We start from the raw sequence: 19,268 nt of genomic DNA, 5'->3' as shown, positions 1-19,268 counted from the left end.
ATTATATACCAGTAAACAAGCTAATGTTTATATCATATACAATTTTAATAAATATTTACATTATTTAGCAACAAAGAACCTGTAAATAAAACACTGAAAGAATTGTGTAATAAACTGTATTCGTTTTCAAATGTCAGCTCCAAAGTACTCCAAAAAGTAATAATATATTTTTTTTTTTTTAATTCAGAAGGTTGCATATACATTCCAGTAGCATTTGAAGTATAAATATGATAAGTATATTTTCAATAGGTTCAGATGAATTAAGTCAAAAACTTACTTTACAGTTCGTGCCATTTTAAAATCCAATATGAATATATACTGTAAATTTAAATTTCAGAAATATTTGGTGTTAAAATGTACATAAATTTTACCTTTATGATTTCCATTGGCCTTTTACATAACATTTTTGTATTGTCGGTAGCAGAAATAAAATAAAATAAACTGAATAAAAATTACAAATAAGTTACGATTTTTATGATTATCATAATAGTTATCAAAGGTACCAGGATTATAATTACGTACGCTAGACGCGCGTTTAGTCTACATAAGACTCATCAGTGACGCTCAAATCAGAATAGTAAGCCAAACAAGTACATAGTTGAAGGGCATTGAGGACCCAAAATTCCGAAAAGTTGAGTCAAATACGGCCTAGGTAAATTATCTTACCACCTATACATTTCTAGGAATGTGATTGGTTAAAAGCGTCCGCGCGTTAATACAGTGTATATTTGATATTAGGTTAGTAGAGAGGCGGGGCTTATTTCATACACGGTTAGAAGTGGGGTTACGTCCCTTTATAAAAAACAAAACGGTACTGAGAAAAAGTCTTAGAGGTTTCAACAGAGAGAAATTGATGATTAAGATTGAAAAAAAATCATTAAACACATTTAAGGTGGTATGGGTGTCTTCCTCCATTTTGGATTGTAAAAAACAGAGAACCAAAGGTCCAGATTTTCTATCAAGTCAGCAAAATTTGATGCAGGAATGCAGATATTTAATGTGAATTTTCGTTTAAAAGAACCGATATATAAGAATATAACTTATAAATATTAATATTTTTGCAAATATTGATTAATTTTGGATGTTTTTTTTTTGTTTTTTTTAATTGTTATTTTAAGGGGAGGTAACTCTAAAACAGTGCATTTTCTGAAGGAATCTACATGGAGTTTTCCTATTTTGAATTTTAGCCGAAAAAAAAGTACGATGACCCTATCTTTTCTTTTCATATTCTCAAAGCATTGTCTGAAAGATATCTTTGCCTTAAGTATTTAACAATTCTATCATTTTGTTTAGTTTCTAATCCCAAATTTTGTGTTTCTTCCTGTATAACCATACAAAATGTGTCATTTTGTCACATCCTGTAGCTTAAGAAAATTCGCGGTGACCTATCATTTTTATCATGTTTTTTAACATATATCAATAGATACTACGTTTTGGCAAAGTATGAACAAATTCTATCATTTTTATTTTAGACTTCCATACCACCTTAAACCTAACAAGCTGTTATCTTTGACGATTGATTGTGTAGGATCAATGGAAATAGTTTCATAATGCTAACCGTATTGAAGACTTGCTCATTTTGATATGTCACTAGTCTAAATTTCACACATTAAGATAGTCGGTAATATAAAATCGTTACATAGTGTGCTAGTGACGTAATACGGTATATATGGGGTCAAAAAATTCTATATAGGGATTCGAGCTGACCCCATATATACCGTATTAGGTCACTAGCACATTATGTAAATAATACTGTTTCTGGGATAAGATAATTCCGACACATTTGAAAATACATCGAAAAGGATAATGAAATAAAAGTAAACATAATATAAATATCCACTAATAACAACCGTTCGATCCCTTTTTTTAACATAGTGAATGTTAATATCAACAACATCTCCACCAATATGCAGTATTGTGTGGTATAAAGTCTAGACACCAAGAAACATTCACATCGGAAAGTCCCTTATCAAATGGTTAAATTAAAAGCTTTAACATATCATACGAATCGAAAACAACTTTCATATTCCTGACTTGGTACTGGCACGTCTTATGTAGATAAAGTTGTAATTACGTAAATTAACCCCAGCACCCCCCTCCCCGACCCTTTCCTATTGTGTTACCAAACATATCCTTTTGTATTTATCTTTACATTTTACCAGCATGTCTTACATTTTCAAAAATAATGTTCTTTGACTTTTTGAGTTTGACAACAAACTGAATAATTATTGAAATAAGTAAAAGATAATTGTAATTTTTATAACTTGCGCTACACACTTTTAAAATATAACAATGCCTCATAAGAAAAGTGGTTAAAGAAAAAGTCAAACATAAATATATCCTCTTATTTTCAATCACTTTGTAAATGTTTCGGTAATTAATATCCACAACATCCCCACCAAGATGCAGTACTGTCTGGCAAGTAATCTAGCTTAATTGAGTCAGATTTATAATCCATAGGTTCAGAATATGTTCTGAATAGTTCCTGAAAAAGACATAAAACAATTAGTTTAACCAAGGGCCAAAGTGGGCGCTGGTATATTAGCAAATTCTTTCTTTTATGAGGCTAAGGAATATATTACAGTTTGGTCTTAATTTGTGCAACAATTCTTTGGAATTAATTCATTTTGATGTCCAATTTGCTATCTATCTGTTTTGTTTTTTAAAAATAAATGATGCTTCTATACTATATCTGCGAATAAGTCAACTTTAGGTAGCACTCCACAGTTAGAAAATAAAATTAAAAATGAGCCAAAAAATGTTTTATTATCTTCTATTCCTGTATGTCTAGACTAATACATTAACCTTACTGTTTGTGTTGTAAATGTGCATATGTATGTAATCAGTATCTTCCATAGATTTGATTTTCAAAAGTTAAAAGGATGAAAAATGATTCCTGTTATGTGTATCCATGGCAACATTCTGCATTGTTTTACCATAAAATATTGTAAAAAGTGGGGGGGGGGGGGGGGGGGTGAACATGTAACATTTCCCAAAAAAAAAATTGGATCAAACTAGAATTTATATGCTTTTGAGTTATACCTTTTTAGAAACTGTTTGCATAGATCTCCCTAATGATCAAATGAAAACTGGGTGTTTTTCGCCTCATTTTTTCGTAAAATCTAATCACAAAGTCCGTACGACAAAAAGTTGGAAAAAAACATTACAATAATTGCCGGACCAATGTATGGTATGGGCATGCAAAAACGGACTGTCATACAGAAAACAGCCTATATTACATGCATTACATAAACTTGATGTATATAAACCCAATACGAAGGCTATTTTAGGACTCAGCTATCCAAAAAATTAATTGTATTGCACACTAGCTCTCATATTTGAAAAAATCCACAGGGGCCAAAATGCGAAACTACACACCTAACTGTGGAGTGCTACCTTAATTAAGAATATCGGGTCATGCAGTCGTTTTCACGCTTATAACGCGAATTAAAATACGTTTTTTTTTTACATCATGTCACTTTTTGCTGTTAAGAAAAACAACGTGTTAAGTTATTTACTCCCTTTTAAAATTAGTAATTACTTCGAATTCTCCTAAAGTTGATATATAATAATGCTGTTACCTACTCATAAGATTTGGTTCTCGATTCGTATCTATGTATATTGAGTTAAGTACCTATCGATAAATTAGTAACATATGCATTATATTGTCACTATCAGTCATCGTTACTTGCCTGAGCCAATTTATGAAAAGCATCGTCTACATTTTGACCATCTTTTGCGCTTGTTTCTAAAAAGGACATCATATCATGTTGTTTTGCAAAGCGTTCGCCATCTGATGGACTCACTGTTCGATTACTCAATTTATCACATTTATTACCTTAAAAGATAAAGCTGTATACTTTTAAAACAGTAAATCGAGTTAAAATATAAACTGTGAAGTAAATTAAAGTTCATAGTGAGTTGTACTATACTGTTTATCCCTTTGAGTCTCTTTAAACTATTCTTCTTAAGAAAAGGCATTCTGCAGTAAAAACATTAACATGATATTACTTTATCGATAAATAAATGCGATAAACCTTGTGATATCTGTGCAGATGTGTAAAAAATATGCTTTAAAAACACATATTTGCAAATACATGTAGGCTAAGCTGATATATTTTCAGTAAGACTATTCGTCATTTATTAGTATCAAACAGCAATATCTAATAATGACACAGTTTCGGAATTTTTACAGTCTCTTCTAAATTTAGATAGATTTAAATGCCTCAATCAAATATTAATGACACAATTCGAAAAATCTAACTGACAATATATTGTAAACGTCTGAAGAATTACATATATAATAATTTTCAAAATCGAAAAAAAAGGTGGCTAACTCACACATGATTGCAATTGTATTTGGTGTTCAGATATACCTAATAATACTTGTGGAATGTCTTCACCACATTTTATTCTGATATCGTTGATCCATCTGACGCAATTTTTTAGAGATTCTGTTTGAGTGATGTCATACATAACTAACGCAGCATGTGCATCTCGATAATATCTTGATATAATACTTCTGAATCTTTCTTGTCCTGCCGTGTCCCAAATTTGCAGCTGTTAAAAATTAAGAAAAAAACAATACAAAATCGTGAAAATGATTCATAACGTAATCTCATAATTAACGATTCAAAAATCATCACCACTACAGGATAAGTTCTCACAACTTATATTCGGGGGAAAATGTCATAATTGCTGAAGTCATTTCGGTGACCGAGAGTTGTAAAGGTTAGCGTTCTTTGGTCTCCACATCACCTTATTCTTATTAACATAGTCGGCTTTTCAAGTGTTATATTACATGTGAACAATTCACTAAACAAACCAGAAATTGTTCTTATATATATAAAGAATTAAAGATTTAAACTAAATCTCACGGGAGCAATAAGTCTCTTCTTATATTAAAGTGTACACATCTGGTTTTTAGTTAAGAAATAATTCATGGATGCTTGAATATTTCGTGATTTTACCACGGGTTGGACCTTTATGATAAATATTTTACCCTGAGCGATAGTGAGGGGTAAAATATCGGTATAAAGGGACAACCCGTGGTAAAATCTAGATATATTCAAGCCCCCATGAATTATTTCGATTCTAATAGGATAAATACTGCAATTATTTTGGGTCGAAGCGCTCTAGGTGGAGGCAAATATTTGCCGTTCCAATAAATTAGCGCACTTTAAGATGGGCGTAAAAGAACTTTTACAATATGATAGATACGCAACGGATTTCGTATAAATGGGAGCAGGTCATTAATAAATCATTACCATGACTCACATTCACAGAGCTACAGCATGGACAATTTATATTACTTATTTTTTCAATTTTGTCATTGCAAACATATGGTATCGCAGTTCCCAGTTCTCGAATCAAGAAGTCTTCCTTATGATTTCTTCGGAATGATTGTTTATTATTTGGTTTTTGGATTATGTTTTTCGCAATTATATAATCCATTTATTTAGACAAATGGGATTTTCAAGACATTATTGATATATGTGTTTTTTGTGAACATTTTGCTATCATTGATATTTCTGCAGTTTGTTAACGCTATACAACTTGTATTGTCAAAGTATGAAAGAATTGAATAGTGCATTGAATAAAATTTAAAAGGTTAATTCCTATTTTTCCTGCTTTATATGATAAAAAAACAAAGGGCTCTAACGATAACAACATTGTAAACAGATATAGGAAGATGTGGTGTGAGTGCCAATGAGACAAACAGTCTATTCAGCTGACTATGCGGTATGGGATTTGTTCATTGTTGAAGGCCGTACGGTTACCTTTAGTTGTTAATGTTTGTGTCATTTTTGGTCTTTTGTGGATAGTTGTCTCATTGGTAATCATATCACATCTTCTTTTTTATATATTCACACAATTAAGGTAACATATCTGTAATTTCTGTGTATGCAAGTAATTTATTGTACACTGTGTAGTTTCCTTCTTGTTATTACTTGAAACAAAGCATAAGATCAAAATATGTTTGGCAAATAAGTTGACACCTTTAAAAAAAGACATGGGTTAAAATAAAGGTCGTCTAGTTTATCCATGCATTAATGTCACATACCGTTTCATGTAAGGGACCTCATCAGTTGGTCTCCTTGGCCATGATTTTATATTGTTTTGTTTAATACACACTTCTTGTATTTGGCAAATTTTGTGTTAATGGAAGATTAACTTATTGTCTCGTATCAATTTATGCACCTATTGCTGATTATTTACCTAGGTTCATCTAAAATTGTCACTAGTGTGATAGTGAAAACAACTACACATACTACGTAACCAAGTATTAAATTCGCATATAATATGACACTCTATACCAAACATAGCAACAACTAAACCATATTAGCCTAGTTCTAACCTACGTGACATGGGAATTTCACTTCAAATCATGATCATACCACAAATTATCCAGATTTAGAATTTATACCTTCACTATTTTACCATCAAGTTGCAACGTTTGTATACTAAAATCTACACCAATTGTTGGCTTGCAATTTCGCTGAAAAATTCCTGTAGTGAACCGTCTAACAAAGCTGGTTTTCCCTACATCTCCGTCTCCAACTAGAATTATTTTGAACAAATAATCGTATGAATCCTCCATTTTTTAGTTTCGTTTTAAATCATGACGGCTTTTTAAAAGACAAATTATTCATGCAAAGTATAGTTAGCTGTTTAAAATTTTCAAGCTGTTAAATGTAAACATTACAATTACTTCCCATATAATGTGTACTAACCGCGGTTTTTTGAATCACTTTAAAATATCATAAATACAGGTAACAGTAGTATAACGCTGTTCAAAACTCATAAATCCATTGACAAAAACAAAAATCTGGGTAACAAACCATCTGGGTAACAAACCAAAACCGAGGGAAACGCATTAAATACAAGAGGAGAACAACGACACAACATCAAAATGCAATTCACACAGAAACGGACCAAGCTACAAACAAAATCCCACGAGAACAAAAGTCATATGAAACCTCAATTTATAAAAATATATGCATATGTTTTTTTTATAACTATATGGATAGTTTTTATTATAAAAATGCTGTACATGTACTTTTTTCTGAAGAAAAATTCTTTTACATGTCCATATTTAAAAGAAGTTTACTTTTTTAAATTGCTAGCTTCCAGCAAGCAATTCGCCAACACATTTTCGGTATGTCAAGTGACCTTAGCGTGACCCCTCTCGTAAAAGTCAGGTGATCAAAATACGACTGTACGTTTTAAACACGTGCTCAATATCCATGCTTTTTTGTTGATTGTTTACTATAAGGTGACAATCGGTAAACTACGGCTTCAAAACACGACAATTAAGTAGCTGCCATTTTTTCACGTTATAAAAGAGAGAGAGAAAAAAATGACGATTACATGATATATTTGCGTAAAAAATGTTAAAATCGTACGCAGAAGACTAAGTTTATGATATATATGTTACAGTAAATAGGTGAAATTAGGAATTACATGTAATTACTAAAATTTAGGAATTACAAGTAATTCCCGATGCACTTAGTTAATACAAGTAATTCCTGAAACGGCCCAGTTATTACCAGTAATTACTAATTTTAAAATGAGTTTTTACACCTATTTACTGACTGCTCAAATGTTGTACTATGGTCAGATGATCAAAAGTTATGATAATACCAGAAGATCAGTTAGTACTCTTAAAATATTGAATGGTTGATTTGTATTCAAAATATCTTGAATAAATATGGACTTTCAAATATTTGGTTAAACCAGAGTAACTTTAGTTTTAATCCAAAATGGTTAAAATTGAGCATTGTGCAGATAATTTTTGACCAATTTCAGCAGACATGGAAATCAGAATGGAAAATTCTCCCAAAGCATTATGTTTTAACTTTTTTCAAAAAAGTTTTGAGTTTGAAGAAAATTTAGACTTATTACCTTATAAATATCAGATAACGTTGTGAAGGTTAGGAACTGGAATGAACGGGTATGTGTATTAGCTTCGAGATATAAAAAAAAAATTAAAGATATATTTTTTTTGTTAAATCATTAATAAAAATGATATAGTGAAATTATAATTCACTGTTAAAGGCCAATCTAGTTCTATTTTGTTAAATTAGCTGAGAAACAAGGTTGATGAGTTGTGTACTTGCCAGTGAATATTTGGACCGTAAGCTATTAAAATTGTAAGGGTTTTGCAGAACAAATAGTCTCGCCTACTTTTGCTGTTAATCGCAGGCTCAACAAAAATGAGGAAAAGATATTGAAATTATCCTCTAGATACTATCTTTTGACTAGTACTATAAGAAGCTTCTGTCAAAATTGGGAAAAATCCAGGATGGTTTATAAAATCTAATGTTTTAAAAACTTTAACTGCAGATTGTATGTAATGTTAACTGGGGAAAATTCTAGTCCATTTATCATGTTTATAAGTAATATAGGAAAATAAGGATTGTTTTTACAATCTTTATTTTCGGATATCATCTTATGATCATAAACATTTAGCTTTGGTCCAAGTTTGATAGAAATCCAAGATATTTGGAGAAAGTTATTTTAAAGTTTTAAACCACAGTGCATGATTGAGATTTTAGTTTCACAAAATTATGAAAATCAATTTTGGATTGATATCATTGTCTTGCATGCATATATTTCCGGAGTTTGAAGACCTTTAAAACAACCATTTTCCAGTTTCAATTAACAAACACTAAAGAGTATGCACTTTTGATGTGCCTTAAATTCCTACATCCTCAAGTAATAGCTCCCTTAAAATCCCTACCCCTTTACTTTCTTATTTGGTATCTTGAGTTATGTTTTTAATTTTAAAACAAAAACATCAAGTTAGTAAATAGCTGTAAAAATGACAAAAAAAGTCAGTAATTACCGGTAATCACTGAAACAACTAGTAAATACATGTAATTACTAAATTGGCTAGTAATTATAGGTATTTACTGAAATGTTTAGTAATTACATGTAATTCCTAATTTCACCTATTTACTGTAACATATACATGCATTGATTCAAGAATTGGATAAGTACTATTTTTCATTAGTCACTCGTTTCATATGACTTTAAAATTATTATAGTATTAGCTTTATTGTTTATTCTTACATTATGAAATTCACTACTTACATCAAAAATATAATAAAAAATGGAAGCAAATAGCATTCCTTTATTAAATGCGGTAAAAACTCGGTTGTTCTGTAAATGTGCATGCCTTGTTTGTTTTTTGTTTTTTTGTTGATATTTTGTTTTGGTTTGTCAAGATATGATACTAAATGTAAACAAATGTGTTTTGAAATAAATGTATTTCTTAACATTATGACGCTCCCCAAACTTTTGGTGTAAAAATACTTTTTTTTCGTTATGCTTTGGTATATAGTATCAAATTTGTACTCACTCAATAACAAAATAAATCTTTTTATTCATTTAACCAAAGTTTTACAGATGCCTCCAATCCGAAGTTACGTGCAGATTTGATATGTTAGCAATCAATTTCCCTTAGTAAAGTTCGAACTGCTTAATCTTTTGTATTCTCTTTTGTAGACTTGTTTGACCTCTTTTAATGACTTCTTTGTAGTTAAAACTCAACTAAGCAGGATTGTGTCCACTTTATATTTTTGCATTGCCCCAGCATGAATGCTTTTGAAGGTAAGAGATCTAAACGCATAATTTCTTACGTTTTATTGATCAAGCGTTAAGTTTTTAAAATGAATTAAACGATTTTGAAATTTCACTCAATACCGCATTGTGAAATACTTGATGAAATCTTTCAGCAATGTCTAAATCCTCATCGGAAATGGCTGACAAGTATATTCATTTATTAGAAATACTAGTGGGAATATATATAAATAATGTCAAAGATTATTGACATTAGAACGGTACTCAGCAAGAATATATAAACCATTAATGCATGAATATATATATATATGTTTGATTTATCTCCCCTTACCGTTATTGTAACGTAATACACGTTACCAACGGCAATGTCGTCAAGGACATTGTTAAAACGTCGCCTGAAGATTGTCAGAATGCATGAAATCGCTAGTGACAATATGTTCACGTACTGTTATTATTTGAAGTGTAATGTAGTTTGCAAATTTAAAATTTTTATTATATATATATATATAACCAAATGCGCCAAAAAAGATTTGTAGATATGTAAAACTCAGATCGACGTCCGGTCTCTAATCGACGTTCGTCCCTCAAATCGACGTCCGTTTCTAGCGTCACAATAAAACAACATTCGAAATCGACGTCTTTTCTGTTGTTGTCAAATCCACTTCCAATTTTTAGCCTCCTCTAATCGATGTTCGTTTTATTGACTTGTCGTAGAGAAAAATCTTTTCTTTATTAACATGTGGGTTGCATCTAAAGTTGTTGAAAAATTAAGACCAAGTTATAATACTTTTCAACAATTTGTCTTACGCTTTCTTTTGTTTGTGTCTGTATACTGCACTCTAGATGTCCTGCGATTATCTTTGTCTTTAGTGTGTTGTCTCATTGTCGTATAATGGTCCATGTACTTGTTTGTATGAACAAGAATGGAAATCAACAACGTAGGCCAGTAAAATTCATGAACGTCTTTCACCAAAATATTAATAGTTATGTATATGTAATAGTAATATATTATGTCGCGGTGATTGTCTTATTGTCAATATCTGTTGTTTGTCCTTTTATTTTGAAACTAATATATGAAAGCTTTTGTACAAAACGATTATCATACAGAAAGTGTAAACAAAGATCAATTGAAAAATACATTTTTCATGAAATATATAGATATCGCGATGAGAGGAGACTTTTTAAATGTTTCAATCGTAGTTTTTGTGATTCATAACGTCACATTGGACGTCGATAAAATGGTTGAAATATAAGACACTGTTTTGGACGTCGATTTGAGGAACAGGCGTCTAATTAGAGGTTTCTAGATTTTCTACCGTACCAACCGTAGTACGAACTGGGAGCCGTCATTGATCTTTTGAAATTAATTCATATATGTCCTTAATGACAATGTATTTTTTATGAATCATTATGAAAAGTATTTGGATGATTTTTAGCTACAACTTGGTATAATTTTTATATAGATATATTACCTATTCATAGCAAACGATATTGTGTGTACTCGATTATGTATTCAACAAACCGTTACAAGTAACCGTTGCAACGAACGGTTTGTAATTAAGATTTATTTCCCCTGAAAATCCACAGGCAAAAACAAGCTATATGTATAGAGCATTCATAGTTTATCTTATGTTTGACTGTAATATTAATGTAACAGAATAACATTGAAAAGTTTGCATATTTCAGGGGTAGGTTGTACGAAAAGATAATAGAATAAGAGCTATTTTAACATTCAAAGTTGACCCTTTTTAGTTTGTAAAATGTTAAATACAAAACCTGTTTCACTTTTGAGGTTGATTTAAATATATAAAAAGTGTATGCAAGGTACAGTAAAGTGAATTTATAAAAATACTTGTTTTATATTTCATAAGGAGGAGGATTCTTTCCATTTTCATATAATACCAAATTGTAGGCTATTTTAGTTGTTCAAATGCATTATCTTCAATACCATTATTATAGTATTCTGCAAGTTGCAAAAATCATTCAGACGTATAAGAAAAATTACCAAAAGTAAAGAAGATACACGCATACAATATTTAAGGAAACAAAAGTGTCAGTGCAATATTATTTTAGTCATGATAACAGTGGCGGATCCATACATTTTCATAAGTTTCGCAACACTGACTGCCTTTTAGGGGGCCCGCTCCGGTCATGCTTCCCTATATTGTTAATTATTTTTTTCAGAAAAGGGGCGGACCCCTCCCCTTGCCCTATGTCCCAATAAATCCGCCTCTGTATAATTATATAACAGTTATTCTAGTCAATGAAATTAGATGATTCAAGAAATGTGTTTTTTTCATTGGCAACCGAATAGTAAATACTGATTTTTTTCAATATTTTCCATTTAACTTTTTGGAATCGTTTCGAGAAAAAAAATATCGAAGAATTCCCTTTCCCCACTCAAACTAAAATCTCAGCTCTCTCATCCATTCACACAAAAAATATTGTGTAATGATCGAAATAAATAGTTTTAGTAATAAAAAATGAATTCAAATCATATTTAACATGTTTAACAACTAATTAAAATAAGAAAACTACGCAATTTTGACACGTTGAAAAATATATAACCAACACTTGTATCATGCGTTTGAAAAAGTAGTTAAAGTTATTATTTTAATTATAATTTTTTCTATAAAAAAACTAACCAAAACAAAGTTACTATAACAAACAGAAACGCAAATCTATATTTATAATCAATCTAAAGGTCGTGTCAATTTCAACTCAGTTCGTTTAAGGTCTGTTTGATTATTCCACTTGTGCATAACAAAGTTATTTCATAACGAATCATAAACAAAGTGTTCTAGAAACATTAAAATCACTATCAACTAAATCATCAAGCTATTTTTTGGTGATACGCAAATCAATTCTTTAAATTTCATCGTGATCAATAAGACAATTTCATGCATTAAATGATGTCTCCAAAACAGCACCAACGGTTGTGTTACGTACCAACCGTACCTGATACGTAGCAAATCTGGAAACCTCTATTAAGGGATGGAACTCGATTAAAGACCGGACGTCGATATGAGTCTCACATATATATATATGGAAATAAAATGTGTATGATTTCCTATGCGACAACTCTCCACAAGACCCAATGACATAAAAAAAATAACAACTAAAGGTAACCGTACGGCCTTCAACATTGAGTAAATCTCATACCGCATAGTCAGTTATAAAAAGCCCCGAAATGACAAACGTTAATGTACGAAAAATTAACTAAAAACAAATATGTAACACGTCAATAAACGACAACTACTGAATTGCAGGCTTCTGACTTGGAACAGGCACATACATTATTGATCTTTGCTTGTGGGATTTAGAACCTTAGATTCTGACTGATTTTAAATAAGCCATGGCGTTGTCAGTTTGTTTTAGATTTACGAGTTTGACTGTCCCTTTGGTGTCTTTCGTCCCTCTTTTTTTAAACTGTTCATTAAAAAATTGACTGCTGAGCCAATTATGACTTAAGATTCTAGCAGTTCACCACCAACGATATTGACCAAGTGGTGAATACTGAATACAACACCTTCTACATTTGGTTAGTCTGAATCCTTTTTCTGATTCATTAATCAGAAACGCTGAAATTTAAAAAAAAAACTTCACATCTAAGGAGGCTATAATACAAAAAGGGATCTAATACGATTACCCAATTCAGATCTAAAGTCAACTATTTATAAGTGTGTTAGAACCTTCATTTTTATATAGCCTCTATGGGATTTAAGTAAAAGGTGTGTAAGTCCTGACGCACTGACTATTAAATTATGGTATTATTGAGAAGTATCAGTCCATCCGCAATGGTATCGGATCAGTGGTAGAAATGATAACAACAATAAATTTTGACCGTTCGAAAACTATTTCTGTTTTTACTTTAATCAGGAAAGCTGCACATTTAGGTTGTTGCCAGAAAATGACTTCACAAAAATGTGAATAGTAATTAATGCTACAAAAATTATGGTGACTATCAATTGGTTACCATTTCCTGCCTTCATTAGACAAGAGATTCCATATTTGCACTCCTGCCTTCTGAATAGCTTACTCTTTTGGTATTTTTTTTAATCCATATATTAATCGTATGCTTTTAGACCTTTTTGCAGGACTATGAATAAATCCTTTGAATCTATGATGGTATGAGAGTAAATGTCTTTTTCGTAGTTTAAGCAATTTATTTTCGCGACTTTCGCGAGTAGAAAAATAACGCTAATATAAATCGTCGAGAATATGTAAACCTTGGATCTTTCCTTATTAAACTTCATCAAGTAAATTAGAAAATCGCGAAATTAAATAGCCGCGAAGTGGTCAAGAAAGGGTAAAACGCGGAATAAATATCCGCGAAAATAAGTTGGTTTACAGTAATTTGTTTTAGAAACTAAGATTTATACTCTCTCATGCAAAGCTGACCGTAGGTGGATGTTACAGGTGTACATATATAGTTGACATCAACTTCCTAAATATATGAACTGAGCAACGAGATATTCGGTATTGCATGACGCTTCAACATAAGTTTGTCGTTAGAACACCTAAATATGATCTTATTAAAAAACACAAATAAATCAGCACTCAACAGACACCATGATAAAGTATTCAATGTGAACCAGGATATAATTACATCTCAGAACTGTTTTTATTCGTTTCATGGAGGGGGGACCAAGCATTGTCTTGTCAGCCATTAGTTGAACATTATAAAAAATATTTATCTGTTTTACAGAAATGTTTTTATCATCTAACAATTGATACATTGGCACTACCAGGATACATTAGTTATAACTAAACTCCGATCAAACAATAAACTGTGAGATATTTCTGTAAGGAAATGCTAACGATTTTGAGTTCTCCATGTACATTAGTATCGAATATCATGTTATGTCGATTATAATACTGAGCTAGGTATGCATTACTCGGTTCCCAATACAGGTAAAAACTTGTTTTATTTAAACAGTGTTATCTTTTCTTCACAATGGAAATTAAAACAAATTACATACTTCTTGTTTATATAAAAATATGGTCAGACAAGAAAATCATTCGATATCACATTTCCTGGATAAATCATTAACTATATAAATGTTATAAACATAGTTGAAAGACTAGTATAAAAAAACAGGTAACATTTCATATATATATTAGTAAATAGCTCATGTATATAACATATACAATATTTAGAAATATCTATTATTTACAGTATTTATCAACAACAACATAAAACAGAAAATAAACATTGAATGAATTATGTTTTCTTTTTCAACTGTCACCTCAAAGGTACTTCAAAATGTAATAAAGTTATCTATAAACTACTTAAATGAAAATATTTCATCATCTAATTTTTTTTTTATGATCCTAAATATTTTTGTGTACAGGTTTCACTAGTTTTTGCTAAAATACAAAATGTTAGAAATAAATTCCAGCAGCTTTTGGTGTATATTCAATAGGTTTAGATAAATACAATTAAGATATACTCTAACAATTCGTGTCATTTAAATACATGCTGTGTATTTTACTTTCAGATATTATTATTGTGAAATGTTTTTATATTTTATCTTCATCATTTCTATCGGTCTTTTACACAAGAACTTTGTATTATGAGTAGCAGAAATAAAATTAAACAAACTGAATAAGTATTGCAAATTATTTAAGATGTTAAAATGTTTATCATAATTGCGACACATTTCAAAATACACCGAAAATGATAGTGAAATATAAGTAAACATAAAAATATCCCCTAATTACAACCATTCGAACACTTTTTAAACATATCAAATGTTAATATCCACAACATCCCCACCAAGATGCAGTATTGTCCGGTATAGAGTCTAGCCTTATTGAGTCAGATCTATAATCCATAGAATCAAAATAAGTCCTGGATAGTTCCTAAAATAACAGATATAGCAATTAGTTTGACAAAAATATTGTTCATTACCTATTTTTATTCACAATCAAAGAGTAACTGGGCATGGTTACAATAACTGATTCCTTACAGTGTATATTACTTAGGCTATTCACTAGTTTTAAAATAAAGTCCAGATAAAGCAAATTACGATCAAACTGAATAACAGAAAAGTAGAATTTAATTGGCGGTTCTTTACAGCTATGAAAGCTGTAGACTTGCAAGGATTATACGTTGACATTTGTCCAAAATAATTACCAAATGACAGAAGACAGGAACTCATCAAAAACTGTCATCAGTTGAACATATTTTTGCATATCCTTCTTAAATAATTGGGATGAAGACCACATAAGGACCAATGAAACTTTTTAACTTATCATATGCGTTTTCTGTGTTAACTCATCGTTGTCATCTAAAACATGCAAATTAATTGGTCTCGTGAGACAATTCTTTGTCGTCCCAGTAAGACAGAATAAATACTTTTTTCTGAGGTAAGATAGGTGGGTTTTTTTTATTTATCAATATGCTTCATTTGCAGTCAACGTCGTTTTTCGTTACTTACCTGAGCCAATTTATAAAAAGCATCATCTACATTTCGGCCATCTTTGGCGCTTGTTTCTGAAAAGGACATCATATTATGTTTTTTTGCAAAGTGTTCGCCATCTGATGAACTTACTATTCGACCACTTAGTTTATCACATTTATTGCCTGAAAAGATAGAACAGTATAATTGAAACATATTAGACAATAGACAATAATTATGTTTATTGAACTTTTGGACATGTATATTAAAGTATAGTAGTGAGTTGTAGTATTTCACTTATCCCTTTTTGTTCGCAATGGATTATTAAGGTTTATGTACCCTTCTGTAGCCATTTTTGTACCAATTGTATCAAAACTACAGATATAACGAATAATAGAGATAGACAATTTAGTACATATTCCAAGGGGAAACTTGATGCAAAGCATTATTTTTACTGTTTCATTGCATTTGATAGAAAAAGAGAACTTTGTGGCAAATAAATCAAGATTTTTATAGAAAATCCACAGCTTTTAATACAGTCATTTTTGTTATAAAATTTGAAACATAAATTACTCACTTGATTTTCTATGATGTGCTAGTGTTTATTTTTTTACAAAAAGTTCTAAGCAACCTGTAAATTCCAAAACACCTCGTGCTGAGTCACTAAAGTCGAGCGCATCCTAAAAGGTGTACTTGATTTTGGCCATATTTATATTTGTTTTAACCAATAACTACATTTATATACTTTTTTAAAGGAAATCAATGCTAGCACTGCATGCAATAATCATATATCTATCAGTCATCATATTGCCAAATATGAGAGTACAAGGATAAAGGCTGTGGATTTTCTATAAAAATCTTGATTTATTTGCCACTAAGTCCTCTTTTTCTATTAAATGCAATGAAACAGTAAAAAATAATGCTTTGCATCAAGTTTCCCCTTGGAATATGTACAAAATGGTCTATCTCTATTATTCATTATATCTGTAGTTTTGAAACAATTGAAGTTTGAAAAGTTTGTACAAAAATGGCTGCAGAAGGAACCTTAAGCAGCCCAAATGTGTTAATCTGCTTTTCATACACGAACTTCAGCAATCTATCTGGAATCATAGCATTTAATGATGTTAAATGATATTTTTTTCAAGTTGTGGTTTCACTGTATTTAATTGATTTCTTGGAATAATCGGTTTTTAATTTCGAAACTGAATATAACAAGAGGCTTATTAACGAACATACTTTCCGAACTCACAACACTTATTTAAGCAAAAATAAATATGTAAGCCTCAATATCAAACAGTAGTATCTTACAGTAAGACATATGTTTTACAATTTTTGCAGTTTTTCATTGAATGCAGGTCCGAAATCCTAAAGCAAAATAAGAATTATAAAATGGCGTGGTAGAAAATACCTAATAATAATTTTGGAATGTCTTGACCACTGTACATGCTGACGTCATTCATCCATCTGACGCAGTTATTTAGAGATTCTGTGTTGGTGACGTCATACACAACCAATGCAGCATGTGCATTACGATAATATCCTGTTGTAAGACTTCTGAATCTTTCTTGTCCTGTCGTGTCCCAAATTTGCAGCTGTTTAGAATATTAATATTACACATTAATAAAAATATGATTGACGGTGTATTGAAGACCGTATATCTATGATAAGTTTACCTATAGTTGACTTGTCTCTAGTGGATACTAGTATTCTAATCTAATTTTAAATTAGGGTTTTGCGCCAGGTTATCTTATACTATTTTTGTAAAAAAATAACGACGGACGAACAAACAGAGTACAGACGCAGAGTAAAGACAAAAGCTCAAAAAGCATGGAAGCTAAACAGTTAAATAATGAATTAATCGGATAACTGATAATTATACTGCCCTTGTTCAATCACCTATTGTGGGTATTCGATGTTTCATGATCTTCAAACCCTTATAAAAAGATCGAAATACCTCCACTCCCTCACCGTTCCCCCTCAACGAAATACTATTTATATCCAAACACAAAAAAAGTTTACCTTTACAATTTTACCATCAAGTTGCAACGTTTGGACAGTGAAATCTACACCAATCGTAGACTTGTACTCTTGCTGAAATCTTCCTGTAGTGAACCGTCTTACAAGGCTGGTTTTCCCAACGGCTTGATCCCCAACTAAAATTATTTTGAACAAATAATCATATGTTTCTCCCATTCTAGTTTCGTTTTTAAAACATGACGAATTATTGAATGACGAAGTGATCATACATTTTAAAATAACCGGAAGTTTTTACTCAGCTGTTTAATGTAAACAATGATTTACTTCCCTTATCATGCAAAGTAACCGCCGTTATTCAAACTGTTCTGAACTATAATAAAATTGGTATACCGATTTAATTATTGACTTATTTACATGTAATTAAATACTAACATTTAATTTTTTTATTAGTATGGAATTTATGTTATCCGCAATATAATAAAAATTCAACATTAGCATACAATTGGAGAATTATATATTAAAATTAATGTCAAGTATGCAATAAAAACAGTACAGACAACGGCCAAATAAATACTAAATTGAGAACTCCTAAACCCATAGAGAAACTATGGTGCTTCGAAACGAATTTGTAGTTCTTGTTCCAATAGTAATGTTTACCATTCGTTTGATGTGTTTTAGCTTTGATTATAGGGACTTGGGTTTTGAATTTTCCTCGGAATTCCGTACTATTGTGATTTTACTTTTGCCAGTATATGTTACAATATATATAAAAAAAAATAACTATTCAAATAAATCAACCTGAAAATACAATTTTAAAACACATCCAAATTTAGTAGAGTTAAAAAATCTTAAATAAGCCAGTATTCATTTTATGAATTCGTTTGTAATCATTTTAGACTTTTTATAACATGACGAATTGACCATTTTAAAGCAAAATTTCAGTGTTTAGTCATATGAGAATGAATCCATCCCTTTGTAAAATAATATTGGTCTTTAGTATTCCACTTTCTGAATTTTAAATATAAACGTTTTTGTACAATAAAATTAATATTTAGACAGCTGGAGAATAATATAGCTTTCAAAGTAGGTTTATATCACTATCAAGATTGTTTTTGCGTGTTTTATATGCGTTTTATCTGTTGGACAGTCCGTAACGTCCATAGGTGTAAAAATTGTGTTGTTTTTCAACAAAGATTTGATCCTTGAACTTTTCAATTCAATTGTATGGAATTATGAGCAGATCGCATATGATTTTTTATTAACCTCTTGGTAAATAAAAGTCAATGGTTTCAGGAAAGGTAT

General features: G+C 30.6%; 1 protein-coding gene across 2 annotated transcripts; it reads right to left on the bottom strand.

The window, feature by feature from the left end:
- Positions 1-102: 102 nt before the first annotated feature.
- LOC134690293 (uncharacterized) lies at positions 103-18,273 on the bottom strand. Of its 2 annotated transcripts, none has more exons than XM_063550279.1 (4): positions 18,009-18,273; positions 17,398-17,581; positions 16,029-16,174; positions 103-2,485 (listed from the first exon to the last, which is right to left on the bottom strand). In XM_063550279.1, exons 1-4 carry the CDS (start codon positions 18,231-18,233, stop codon positions 2,378-2,380), a joined length of 663 nt encoding a protein of 220 aa, XP_063406349.1. In that variant the 5' UTR covers positions 18,234-18,273; the 3' UTR covers positions 103-2,377. The 2 variants fall into 2 exon arrangements, with proteins under 2 accessions (XP_063406349.1, XP_063406342.1); XM_063550272.1 differs by lacking the exon at positions 103-2,485 and adding an exon at positions 14,157-15,450.
- Positions 18,274-19,268: the final 995 nt, after the last annotated feature.

Source organism: Mytilus trossulus, chromosome 1 (genome assembly GCF_036588685.1).
Source record: "Mytilus trossulus isolate FHL-02 chromosome 1, PNRI_Mtr1.1.1.hap1, whole genome shotgun sequence".
NCBI lineage: Eukaryota > Metazoa > Mollusca > Bivalvia > Mytilida > Mytilidae > Mytilus > Mytilus trossulus.
Note: the sequence above shows the minus strand (reverse complement) of the source record. Positions and strands in the feature narration are given on the sequence as shown.